The 13,179-nt window shown below is 39.6% G+C and overlaps 1 protein-coding gene and 2 pseudogenes across 4 annotated transcripts; 2 read left to right on the forward strand and 1 right to left on the reverse strand.

Annotated features, from left to right (window-relative positions):
* The first annotated feature begins 4,681 nt into the window (after positions 1–4,681).
* Positions 4,682–6,141, forward strand: LOC104704592 (putative F-box protein At1g57580 pseudogene; annotated as a pseudogene).
* Positions 6,142–8,417: 2,276 nt separating this feature from the next.
* On the forward strand, positions 8,418–10,063 carry LOC104701095 (exosome complex component RRP4 homolog; annotated as a pseudogene). The gene is made up of 6 exons (XR_015561954.1): positions 8,418–8,685; positions 8,774–8,930; positions 9,012–9,101; positions 9,188–9,253; positions 9,330–9,399; positions 9,505–10,063. The product of XR_015561954.1 is annotated as an exosome complex component RRP4 homolog (transcript).
* Positions 10,064–10,395: 332 nt separating this feature from the next.
* Positions 10,396–13,155, reverse strand: LOC104701096 (pectin acetylesterase 2-like). 3 transcript variants are annotated; one of them, XR_015561952.1, is made up of 12 exons: positions 12,909–13,041; positions 12,488–12,742; positions 12,324–12,406; positions 12,121–12,250; positions 11,969–12,042; positions 11,667–11,878; positions 11,514–11,574; positions 11,320–11,386; positions 11,139–11,216; positions 10,943–11,048; positions 10,719–10,864; positions 10,396–10,614 (listed from the first exon to the last, which is right to left on the reverse strand). XR_015561952.1 is itself a non-coding variant. In XM_087458249.1 (12 exons), the coding sequence occupies exons 2-12, from the start codon at positions 12,708–12,710 to the stop codon at positions 10,504–10,506; spliced, it is 1,278 nt and encodes a 425-aa protein (XP_087314375.1). In that variant the 5' UTR covers positions 12,711–12,742; positions 12,909–13,155; the 3' UTR covers positions 10,396–10,503. The 3 variants fall into 3 exon arrangements, 1 of the variants encoding a protein (XP_087314375.1); XM_087458249.1 differs by having other exon boundaries at positions 11,320–11,373; positions 12,909–13,155; XR_015561953.1 differs by lacking the exon at positions 12,909–13,041 and having other exon boundaries at positions 12,488–12,906.
* Between the last annotated feature and the right edge of the window lie 24 nt (positions 13,156–13,179).

Below are 13,179 nucleotides of genomic sequence, written 5' to 3' on the forward strand. Positions count from 1 at the left end.
GCTAAATTCAAGGTTTTGGTATGCTTATTGAGGGAAACAAGGCAAGTGGTCTGAGTTGGCGGCTTGCAAAGCATTCGATGCGGTGAATCAGAATATGCGAACGTATGGTACTTGTTTGTTTTATTACGTTCGTATTGATGATTTGTTGTGGAGAATTGCTAAACGGGAAGCTAATTTTGTAATAAGCTATCTTGTGGAAGTTTCCTTAAGAGACAAGTTACTAGAGGTTCTTGGATGGACAAGAGGTGTTGATATCCGGGTGATGGTGAATTGATGTCAGCATACTTGATTATTAGTCTAGTAGAGCTGAGAAGAAAATAGGGGATTCTTACGTCTTATCACTTCATCGTGGGTAGCGACGGTGTGGTTCTTTAAGTAGAAGGATGAGGTATGGGTTTAAGAGTTTGTGGTGATACCATTTGGGTTGAAAAATGTGCCAGCAGCGTTTATAAGGTTGATGAACAGCGTGTTTCAGGAGTTCCTTGACGTGTCTGTCATCATCTTCATCGACGACATCATGGTTTATTCTAAGAGTCCTGAGGAACATGCAGTGCATTTGAGGGCAGTTCTGGAGAAGTTGCGAGAGCAAAAGTTGTTTGCCAAGTTGCGCAAGTGCAGTTTCTGGCAGCGTGAGATGGGTTTTTGGATCACATAGTTTCTGCAGATGGGATTCCGTAGATCCAGAGATGATTCAGGCTATTAGGGATTGGCCTAGACTGCAGAATGCCACAGAGATCAGGAGTTTCCTTGAGTTGGCAAGCTATTACAGGAGGTTTGTGCAGGGCTTTGCTAACAGAGCACGTCCTATGACTAAGTTGACAGGGAAGGATGTTTCTTTCGTTTGGTCACAGGAGTGCGAGGAGGGCTTTGCAAGCCTGAAGGAGATGTTGACTATTGCTCCAGTGTTTGCTTTGCCTGAGCAGGGAGAACCCTATGTGGTGTATACGAATGCATCCAGAGTTGGTATGGGGTGTGTGTTGATGCAACATGAGAAGGTGATTGCCTATGCTTCGCGGCAGTTGCAGAAGCATGAGGACAACTATCCTACTCATGATTTGGGGATGGGTGTTGTAGTTTTTGTCCTGAAGATTTGGAGATCTTATCTTTATGGTGGAAATGTACATGTGTTTACAGATCATAAGAGCCTGAAGTATATATTCACTCAGCCCGAGTTGAACTTGAAACAGAGGCGGTGGATGGAGCTGGTGGCGGATTATGATCTGGAGATAGCTTATCACCCTGGTAAGGCTAACCTTGTTGCAAATGCTCTGAGTCGGAAGAGGGCAGCTTCGGCTCAGGAGCAGGATATGGATTCTCTGGTAGGAGAGATCAGTGCTTTGAGTTGGTGTGCGGTTTCTCAGGAGCCATTGGGCTTGGTTGCAGCTGATAGAGCGGATTTGCTGAGCAGAGTGCGTTTGGCTCAGGAGAATTATTTGGGGCTGGTGAATGCCTCTAAGGCTGTTGACTCTGACTATCAGGTCTCAGCTAATGGTATTATTTTGGTACATGGGCGGATATGTGTGCCTAAGGATGAGGAGTTGAAGCAGGAGATCCTGAGAGAGGCTCATGCGAGCATGTTCTCTATTCATCCAGGAGCGAGTAAGATGTACCATGATCTCAAGAAGTACTATCATTGGGTCAGGATGAAGAAGGATGTGGCTAGCTGGGTCACGAGGTGTGATTTGTGTCAGCTAGTGAAGGCTGAGCATCATGTACCAGGTGGATTGCCGAAGAGTATTCCCATTCCAGAGTGGAAGTGGGATATGATTACTATGGACTTCGTGGTTGGTTTGCCATTGTCCAGGACGTTTGATGCTACTTGGGTCATTGTGGACCGGTTGACTAAGTCGGCAAATTTTCTGGCCATTAAGAAGACTGATGGGGCAGCGGTCTTGGCTAAGAAGTATGTGAAGGAGATAGTCAAGTCACATGGGGTGCCAGCAAGCACTGTGTCTGATAGGGATTCCAAGTTCACTTCGGTGCTCTATAGGGCATTTCAGGCAGAGATTGGCACTAAGGTGCATATGAGTACAACTTATCACCCCCAGACAGATGAACAGTCAGAGAGGACGATCCAGACGTTGGAGGATTTGCTGAGGATGTGTGTGCTAGATTGGGGTGGCCATTAGGCAGATCACCTGAGCTTGGTAGAGTTTGCTTACAACAACAGTTACCAGGCGAGTATTGACATGGCTCCTTATGTGGCTTTGTGTGGGAGGCCGTGTCGTACACCGTTATGCTAGACTCAGTTGGGGGAGAGGAGCATGTACGGGGCAGATTTTGTTCAGGAGACCTCAGAGAAGATTCGGGTTCTCAAGCTGAACATGAAGGAAGATCAGGATCGGCAGAGGAGTTATACCGATAGGAGGAGGAGAGATCTTGAATTTCAGGTGGGAGATAGAGTGTACCTCAAGATGTCCATGTTGCGGGGTCCGAACAGGTCATTGACTGAGACTAAGTTGAGTCCAAGGTATATGGGTCCGTTCAGGGTGATTGAGCGGGTTGGACCAGTGGCATATAGATTGGAGTTACCTGAGGTTATGCGTGCATTTCATTAGGTTTTCCATGTGTCTATGTTGCGGAAGTGTTTCTATGAGGATGATCAGTTGTTGGCTAAGATTCCTGAGGATCTTCAGCCTAACATGACTTTGGAGGCGAGACCAGTGAGGGTTCTTGGGAGGAGGATTAAGGAACTTCAGAAGAAGAAGATTCCTTTGATGAGAGTCCTTTGGGACTGTGATGGTGTTGAGGGAAAGCTTCCTGAAATAGAAGTTTCTAAAACAGGAAAGATTCCAAAAGTGGAAAGTTCTAAAAATGGAAAGTTTAATGGGAGTTAGAATTGTCCATTTTTAGTGGTTATGAGTCTCGAAGAGGCTTGTGTGGCCTTCGTGGCGGAATTTTGAGTCATTGTGCCCGTATGTGGCGGTCTTTTGAGACATTGTGTGGCCTTTGTGGCGGGTTATTTTGTCGTGTGTGGCCTTTGTGGCGGGCTGTTTAGCCATTGTGTGGTCTTTGTGGTGGGCTGTTTAGCCAATTGTGTGGCCTTTCTGGCGGGCTGTTTAGCTAGAGTGCCTGTTTAGGCGGTCCTTCGGGGCAAATGGTCTTTGTGACGGTCCTTCGGGACATATGGTATTTGTGACGGTCCATCGGGACAGATGGTCTTTGTGACGGTCCATCGGGACATATGGTCTTTGTGACGGTCCTTCGGGACATATAGTCTTTGTGACGGTCCTACGGGACTAGTGGCCTTGGTGGCGGTCCTATTTAGGACATTTGTTTGGCCTTTGTGGCGGTCTTGTTTAGGACATTTGTTTGGCCTTTGTGGCAGTCCTTTTTAGGACATTTGTGTTTGGCCTTTGTTGCGGCCCGTGGGGCAGTGAGATGACCCTTGTGTGGTCATGACGTATTCCAGTGAGGGAATATGTGGTTGGTAGGACATTGTGTTGTCTTACGCGAGCCACGGGAAGGGAACCTAGATAGGGATAGGACTCAGACGTGTTCAGAATTGTTTGCTCGCGACTCTTGGGGGACTTAGGTTCTCCTAGTACCGTCATATTCTTTGACTTTGTGGCTTGATAGTATGATTGATATATCGACTTCGGATGACAATACGGGGGCGCGCTGTAGGGTGGCAACCCGAGGACGAGTATTGGACTTCCTTATATATTATGGCATGCTGGCTTAGGCCCGATGAGGAGCCAATATTATGGCATGCGGGTTTCGGCCTGATGAGGAGCCAATAAAAACTCAAGGTTTAGGCCTGTGAGTAAAGGAAAGTCCAAAAGTCGAGAGAAAATAATGCCTGGAACGTGAGTCTATCGCCTAGAGGTGACCTTTCGTAGATCGGGCCGTGGAGACGGTTGCACGGGAGTCCTTGGCTGATGGTTGTTCGAGATTCGAGGACGAATCTATATTGGGGGGGGGAGAACTGTAACGCCTGCGAACCAAAACTCTGCGTTTTGTGGGCTGGTGTCGGTCGACACCTCCCTTCCAGCGAGATGATGTTTGATTTCCTGGTTTGTATTATTCCTCCCTTTTATTATTCCTCCTTTGCTAACACTTATTAGTATTACTTTTTAGCTTTTAATTTTTCTTCAGTTTTAATTTATTTCACAATATGTTGAAATTTAATATCTATTGCAATTTTAACTTTGCATTGATGGTTTTTTTTTTAAGTTTCAAATATAATCAATAAAAAAACAAATAAAGGTTAACTAAATTGAGATTAATAACTATTATCTTTGCCCAATCTGTCTCCTTAATTGCGTCTCAGTTATCAAAATATTTGACACATGTCACGATCATATGAGTTACTAACTTTCAAAACTCTATTTTAATATAATAAGATATGAAATTTATCTTATTTAAAAAAATAACTTACATTATTCCTCCTTTGATGACACTTATTAGTTTTACCTTTTACCTTTTAATTTCCTTTCAATTTTATTTTATTTCACAATATGTTGAAATTTAATATCTATTGCAATTTTAACTTTACATTGATGGTTTTTTAATATATAAAAAGTTGCAAATATAATCAATAAAAAACAAATAAAGGTTAACTAAACTGAAATTAATAACTATTATCATTTTCCAATCTGTCTCCTTAATTACGTCTATAAATGCATCAATAGAACTCACAAAAAAAAAATGACATCGGTTGTAAACCATTGAGGATGGATCTCCATAACCGGCCTATACATGTCCAAATTCATAAGGCCCATGGCTGTAAGCCCATAGCGGTTTCCTGTTCCTATTAAGTTTAGGATTTATGTAATACTATATATATATATATATATAACTCTTATTCAATTGATCAATAATAAGAACAGGATACAACCTCTTGTTTCTCTAACTTTTACAACAACACCAAGGAAATAAGAAAAGTCCTAATTTCTTCGATCATGGACAGCTTACCTTGGCATCTACTCGAAGAGATTCTCTTCAGAATAGACCACAGATCTCTGGCCATGTTGCAATGCACAAATAGATCCCTTCAATCTCATATATCCAAAAACCCTAACTTTGATTACGAATACTTTTCCCGGGTCAGATCCAGTTTGCTATGCGTTTGGCTAGTAAACTATGTATCCCGTTTTCTCTGCTACGACCACATTTACGGCAGTTCTAGGTCACCGAGAAGAAAAGAAATCAGGATGAAGTGTTATATTTTGGGCTATTCCTCTGGCCTTCTTCTACTCTTCTCTTACGGTGGTCTCTTCGTCGTAAATCCTCTCACAAAAAAATTTCGATTGTTGAATAGCTGTAGGTTAAATACTATCCCTCTTCGACGAGGTCCTCAACACGAGCTAGGGTTCGCGGTTGATCAGATTGATCGAACCACCCAGAGTTTCAAAATCGTCATTATAAACGAGGTGACAAGTGGCAATGAAACAACGTATGAGTTTGAGATTAACGCAGGAGATTCATGGAAATTATCGGAAACGACAATTACTTGCTTAACAAGTTAGCTCGATTACCGTATGAAAACACCTGCTTATTTGGAGGGATCTTTTCACTGGTTAAGAAGGGACGGAAGCATCGTAGCTTTCAACCCTAAAACAGAGAAAGCACGACTGATTCCGATCAGATTCCCCAAAGAACTTTGTCCTAGAACGTTGTTCACAGCCGCAGATAATAATTTAGCCTTGATATCGGCGACGGAAAAAGTAACTTACGTTTATGCACTCGAGAACATTATTAGTGATCCCAAGTGGGTCCTCGTAAAACAAATTCCGAACGGAGTACTGGACGTGAAGAAGCTAATTATGTGGTACCCGGAGGCTTACGATGGAAAGTGTTTAGTCTTGGGCCGCGAAGTAGTGTCTAAGAAGGGCTACTATGAGAAAGTGGTTCATGGGTACGAGATGAGAGCTAATAAGTGGGAGGTCATAGGTTCGACTTTCCATTCAGTTCTAGACTTTTATCAGTTTACACCGTCGTCGTCTTCGGTGATAGGTCTTGATGACAAGCCAGAGATATTGGCTTGTGATCATAATAAACAAATCTCCCATATAAACCCCATTATGGAACTAATTAATGGAACCTCTATCACCGAAAGAAAAATTGAAAACCTAGCTAATTAGGAAAAGACTGGTTGACCAAAATAAGGTTATACTAAGTACCAACACCCACTATATATGTACGGGATTAATCGAATCAAATAAAATATTACAAATAATACAAATAATACTATTATTTGAAAATAGTTTTAGCATTTAAAAAAAATAAATAAATAGTTTATAATTTTATTGTAAAATGTAATTTACTTTTAATAATAAAATAAGTTATAAAAGTAATAATTAATTACATTTTCGGATTTTAATATTTGATTAAATCTTTCATTTTTAAAAGCTAATAGAAAAGATATTATCTTTTTTTTCTTGTCATTTGAATTTCAATTAGAACTGAACATATTACGTCTGTTGAATACAAAAATATGTAAACAACGAAATCACCTAAGACTAACCCAAACAAGGGAAGCATAAGCCGGCAAGTTACACACTTCCAGAAACATAAGCCGGCAAGTTACACAATTCCAGAAGCAAAGATACAAAGACTAACAACTTAGAAAACAAGTCACTAAAGAAAGAACAAAAACAAAAGCACTAAATCTGCCCAGCTGATCCAGAAAGAAGCTCGCTAAGCTTTCCCATAAAACCTGCAAACGCCGGAGAGTACCAATTAGACCGGAAGTGCTATAAACCATGATAGCACACCGTCGACAAACCATCATCAGCACCGGCAAGAACAAAAGCAAGCTCAAACGATACCAGAGAAACAGAAACCAAAACCAGTCGGAAGAAGGCGAGCCAAACTAGGGACAAAGAAAATAACCTTGAGATTCGACCTGAGACAAGCCAAAGAGGACTAACAGCTCTTACACTCGGACCCTCGTCGACCCAGCTTTAACCATCTACAGAATCAAAACTGGTGACCTCCTCGCAAGAGAACAGCTGAAAGACGATTCCACTACTATGCCTAAAACCCAAAACTACAGTTCAAAAGAGCCGCAGAAGAGAGCTAATATATGGCTAGCAACAAAATAACATCCGAATGACAAGCAGAAGGAACGAAACCTAGCATATAGCGCAAACACTGACTAGCCAGGAGACCAAATAGAGCAGAAGAACTAAGGATTGAGTACAGACCAACAGAGAAGGCAAGTTTGAGAGAAGACAAAAACCACAAACTTCACTTTGCAACCTGAAACCATCGGTTGTAGCCACACTAACACCAACAACACAACCTTTTTGAAAAACCCATTGTCCAAAGAAGAGAGAAACAAGAGAAATACCATACCAGTCCAGGAAACGACGCGCGTTTGTCTCCTTCAAGCCACCAGCCAGAAGAGAGCCACAACCTAGACTAACCCATTAACAAACGGATCCGTCTCTACCACAACCAAATCTCACTGTCGAAGGCTTCCTCTCCTTCAATCGTTTCTCAGTGACATATTTATGTAAATAATAATAAGAAATAAAGGCATTTATTTGAAAAAAAGTATAGAAGTTCTGTGAACGCGACATCTCAGTTTTTTTGTGAGAGTGCTTCTTTATTAATAAATAGGGGATATTTATGTAAATAATAATAAGAAGTAAAAACATTTATTAAAAAATGTATAGACGATCTGTGAGCGCGACACCTCAGTTTTTTTGTGAGAGTGCTTCTCTATTAATACATAGGGGATTATTAAAAAAAGTACAGAAATTTTGTGAACGCCATATCTTAGCTTTTTGGTGAGAGTGCTTCTCTATTAATAAATAGGGGATATTTATGTAAACAATAATAAGAAGTAAAGGCATTTATTAAAAAAAAACTATAGAAGATCTGTAAGCATGACACCTCAGATTTTTAGTGAGAGTGTTTGTCTATTAATACATAGGGGATCTGTGGGAATATGTATGTATCTTTTGGTTAATGAATAATTTTTTTCTTTCCCCTCACAAATGAATTTTATTGATGAACAAACCATTTCAAACAAAGGCCAACAGAAGGCCCTTGTACAACCATAACAGGTTACATGAAAAATAAACAAGGCCCAAGATAAGGTCCATCATTGAGTCGGTAAAGATAGAAGAAGTCGAAACTCGAAACGATCACACAACCTTTCCCGTTAAGATTACGATTCCGATGATTGACCATAAAATCTTGGTTTTCATCGATTACTGGAAACCAGAAACACATGGATTAAGCTTCAGAAAGTGCTTTGCTCTTCCATCTTAATCGCTATTTATAGAACATATTTTTCACAAAACCTATTGCTCTCAAAAGGAAATAAGTCGGAGAAGAGAGAGTTTTAAAGCGAGAATCCATGTGTTTGTTCTTTTTTTTTTCACTAACCAAACGCTAAACTGATGTTATATTTAACCGGCCGGTTCAATGAACTGTTATAGTACAAACCAAACAGAAAACTCCCTAGTCCGCAGACGTGAGGAGAATTTTCTCACTTTTCTCCAAAACCCTAATTGAGAACTTTTCTTCAATTTCGTTTTTGCTCTTCTCAAATTTTTAATCACTATTGTTTGTGGGGAGTATGAGAAAGCTTCAGGTAGAGCTACCATTGAACCAGACGCAGAAGGTCCGGTTTGAGAGATCTATCGAGCGGCTACAATTGTTGTCGTCAACCACAAACAACTCTGTAATCGTTGCCGACTCTATCAACGAAGATGCATACCTCCTTAAGTAATCTCATTCTTTTTCAGCTTATCTGTATTCTGGATTGAAGTTTTGTTTTCTTCGTATTGATTTATTTTTTTCTTTTGAAAAAAAGGGGACATGGAACCTCCGAGGTAGATGGTGAGTTGCTAGCGACGGTCTGTGGAGTTGTGGTTCATGTGGACAAGCTTGTATATGTACGCAACTTGCGAGCCAAGTACAAACCTGAGGTTAACGATGTAGTGGTAGGACGTGTGATTGAGGACTTTGAGGTAAGAGTTTTGTAATGGTGAATAGGGTTTTGAAATCAGATTGAGAGAGATTAGGGTTTTTAAATGATTCTTCTTATTTAGGTCTCTCAAAGCTATTGGAGAGTGGAGCTAAACTCTACTCAATATGGAGTACTAAAGCTTTCTTCCACGAATATGCCTGATGCTGTTCAGGTTACAATTTGATTCTTCAATTGTTTGGTATTTTCTCACATTGTCTGCTAAGGTTCAATGATATAAGAGTTTCTCGATTTTGGCAGAAGCGAAAAAGGTTTGTGGATGAACTCAATATGCGTGATATTATTGTAGAAGATGATGTCGTTTGTGTAAGTCCTACATATGGTCCATCTCTAAGTATCCTTCATCATTGAAAACATGACCTGATTCGTTCTTTGTTACTAGGCCGAAGTGGGCTGTAATTCACCGTGATGGTAGATTGGAGCTAAAAGCGTTAAGTCACAAGTATGGCAAGGTTGGGTATATGATTTGGCACATTAGTCTAAGTTAAGTATTCAACTTTGCTAGTCTCTTCCTCTCTAAACAATAAGAGTAATCTATCCATGAATTCCTTCTACAGCTCGACAACGGAGAGCTACTCAAGGTTGATCCTTACTTGGTTAAGAAAACCATGAGTCACTTTCATTACTTAGAAAGTCTTGGGATCGATTTGATTCTCGGCCGCAACGGCTTCATTTGGATCGGCGAACACTCCCAAGTCAAAGATCCTAACCAGAACATAGGAAAAGAGAAAAGCTATACGCCACTCGAGACTCGACAAAGCATTCTCAGAATTGGGAATGCGATACGGGTCTTGTCTAATCTTGGCTTCACCATGACTCTAGAAGTGGTTATGGAAACTGTTAACTTAAGCAACACGGAGAATATTGACGTACATGACATGCTTGGATCAGAGTTCCACGTTTTGGTCACAGAGAACGAAGCTGAAAGAAGAAGATGACTTGCTAGAGGAAAAATGTGAAATGCCCCCATCAAGGTTTTGTCTATGTGTTACTGATTCGACAAAGACTTGTAATTTTTTTTACATATGATCAAATCATTATTGGACTTTTTTTAGTGCTTGGAGCCCATGATTTGTGAATACCGGCTCTATTCTAAGTAATCATCTTGTCTACCAATGTTGTTTCTTTTTTAGTTTTGCTTATATTTATGTTTTCTATTATTATGCTCTATTTATGGTACCATGTTAAGTCATGCAGATCCAAACATCAACAATTAAGGAGACAGTTGGTGTTGTTACAATTTAAAAATCAAAAGAATTAAAAAGATCCTTGTATAAGGCGAATTAAGCTCATTGTTCATAATCATGATTCATGACCACTAATACTCCCATTTTACAATATGATTTCACAATTTGATTCAAACCAGAATGTGTTATCCAATTTACAAAACAGAGAGAAGTAACGGGTTTTTGGACACAAAGTTAAGAGAAATATAGGAAGAGAAGAAGTGATCAAATGGGTTTTTATTTTATTTCATTGTTTTGCCTGAATAAATGAATGCTCTTTTTTGAAGAAAAAAAATAGCATTTTTATACCAAAGAAAAAAAAAACTAAATTTATTCTCTAAAGACCAAATTGTGACAAGTCTTGTCACAAGGATAAGCACAGTCGATGAGCTTTGCTCCTCCTCTTTCGAAATACCAATCTCCCACAGCTACTGCTATACCCTGTTTTAATTTGGTTGTATATACAAAACATCAATAACAACCGGGATTAAATCACAATACATTACACATTTGCATTGTAAATGGTTATTATATTTTTGTCTTACCTTGTTCTTAACGGCAGGAGAGTTTTTAGCATACCATGTGTCATGCCTCTCTGTTTGGCAATGAGCAAAGCACGAGTTAAGGAACACACCGTTCTTTCTCGGCATCGCGAAACCTTTTACCAAATTCACCATACGCGTCCTAAATCCTGTTAATACAAAATTTTCAATACAAAACATATATATCTCAGTTTTGGTTAGAACATTAATTATAGCTCATGGTTCACCTTGCAAGAACTGGATCTGAGATGGACTGCACTTAGCGTAGTTAAGTCTACAGTCATTCCAACTTCCTTTTGGATCTACAGATTTAGGAGCTAAACTCTCTTGGATCTGCAACAATTACAATATATTATATCAAAAAAAGACAGATTCTCCCTTTATTGATAAAGCTGAGGATCAAAAGAAGGGACTTTAACTAACCTGCCACGAATCATATGCAGCATTTAGAATAAACAATGGAGTCTTGACTTGGTTGATTAAGTTTTGTGGGAAAAAACACTGCAAGTATTAAAGCATGGAGTACACATTTTAGGCGATCGAGCTCACTACTATATCTGGAATTGCTTCACTATTAATATAGCTAAAAGAAGATAACACATACCGAAGTTGGGTTAAGACGGTCTACACAGTCCCGAGGAAGCATGGTTTGAAGATTCTGTGATTAAATACTGTTAGGACCATCTATCGAAAATTAGAAGCGACATAAAGTAACACTCATTGCCAATTTGTTTTGAGAAACTTAACAAAATTACACAAGTCTTGAGACAAAGTGTGTAAAACATTATGTGCTCTTACCTGTAATTTTACCACACCGGCATATAAACGCCTCAGAGCTCGGCCTCCAGATACATCGATGCTTCAGTTAAGAAATTAAGAAACCAGTCAATACCTAGACCAAAGTCATGACTGATAGATACTTGTTAGTCAAGGAACTAGCAAATCACTCACGCATCGAGGAAGAAACCAGCATCACTCAGACATTTCACTCTAGTGGAAGGAGGAAACATTTTCCCGAAATCATCACATCGGAAAATCGCGGCCAGACCTCCAGCAGAACATCCGGAGAGCAGAGCCTGCTTAGCTTGACGCATTCCTTTCCCCATCAACTCTTCCATAGCAGCTAACCAAATTCTCTTTCCTCTAAATTGAAGTTTTGCAGCCTAGTTTGTAGCAAAATATAAAACTATATAACAATCAATATTGTAACACAATATAACCTTATTAATGTTTTCAAGAAGAAGCTAATTAACCTTATCCTCGCTGTCTCCACTAAACGATCCACCGTCACAGTACCGAACTTTTACTCTGTTCCAGTTATAAAAGTCTGCAAAGCACAACATTACCAAGAAACATAAACATCATATCCTATAGAGTGATGTATGGGAGCTTTAGAAAAAAGAACCTGGATTCTCAGCGGCTCTATCACTTAGAATGCCAGTGAATGGTATCTGTTTCTCCATGTACGAAGATGATCCACGGCGACTGGTCTTACGGTATACACAATTTCTAACGGTATCACACCATCCACCTCCCTACCAACCATCATGTCAGTGACTAAACACTGTCATATCTATGTTTACAAGAGAACGTTTTAGCTGGACAAACCTCCAATTGAACGAGCCAGTTGTTTGCTCCTGAACCAAACCCTCGATGCAAGTGATATCCGGGGAGACTTCCATCGAGACACACTACAAAGAAATTGAAAATTGTGTAACAAGAAACATATTATACCCCAAGAAAGAGATAAGTTATAAAGAAAAAGATGTTACCAGCTCCTTTAGATGCAGCGGATTGAATGAGAGTGAGTCCAACCATAGGAAACTTAGCTTCAGAATAAACATTACTTTGAGTCTGAAACATCTTTGTTTCATTGAACTCTGTGAACCACTCCGTTTCATCAAACTCCATCATCATCCCATTTACAGAGATGTTTAAGAGAATGATCCCAAACAAACTCCATAGATGGTTCTTCATTTCCCACCTCTTGATCATATGGATGGATGGTTTCAGACTTGTTCACAAACCTTGGTTTATATGGAGGAGAGAGAGATAACATTAATTACCAAACGTTTTATTTAATATTTATTACCAGACTAAGGTGTGATTTAACTGAGATAGTTAAGTAGCCTTTTGACAAAAAAAAAGATTCCAGATCAAGATCTTGACAAAGTAAAATATAATTTTGGTTACCTTAGAGATCAGATCGCAGAATGTTGCAGACTGTTTGCAATTATTTCAGAGCTGACCAATGGTTAAGATATCTTTTTAGAGAATTATTAAGTTCTAGATTTTTATGAAGCTGCCACCTTTTTTTTGTCCTTACTGGTGCTTTGATTTATATTATTTGGACACTTATGTTAATTATGTCGTGTATCTTCCTACGACAATCCTTTTCAGCGTGTTAAACATCGTCACTATCGCTACTTTATACAATTCCCTTAGAGCATTTGCATTAGCGTAT

This window comes from Camelina sativa, chromosome 7 (assembly GCF_030686135.1).
Source record: "Camelina sativa cultivar CO46 ecotype springtype chromosome 7, ASM3068613v1".
Lineage (NCBI taxonomy): Eukaryota > Viridiplantae > Streptophyta > Magnoliopsida > Brassicales > Brassicaceae > Camelina > Camelina sativa.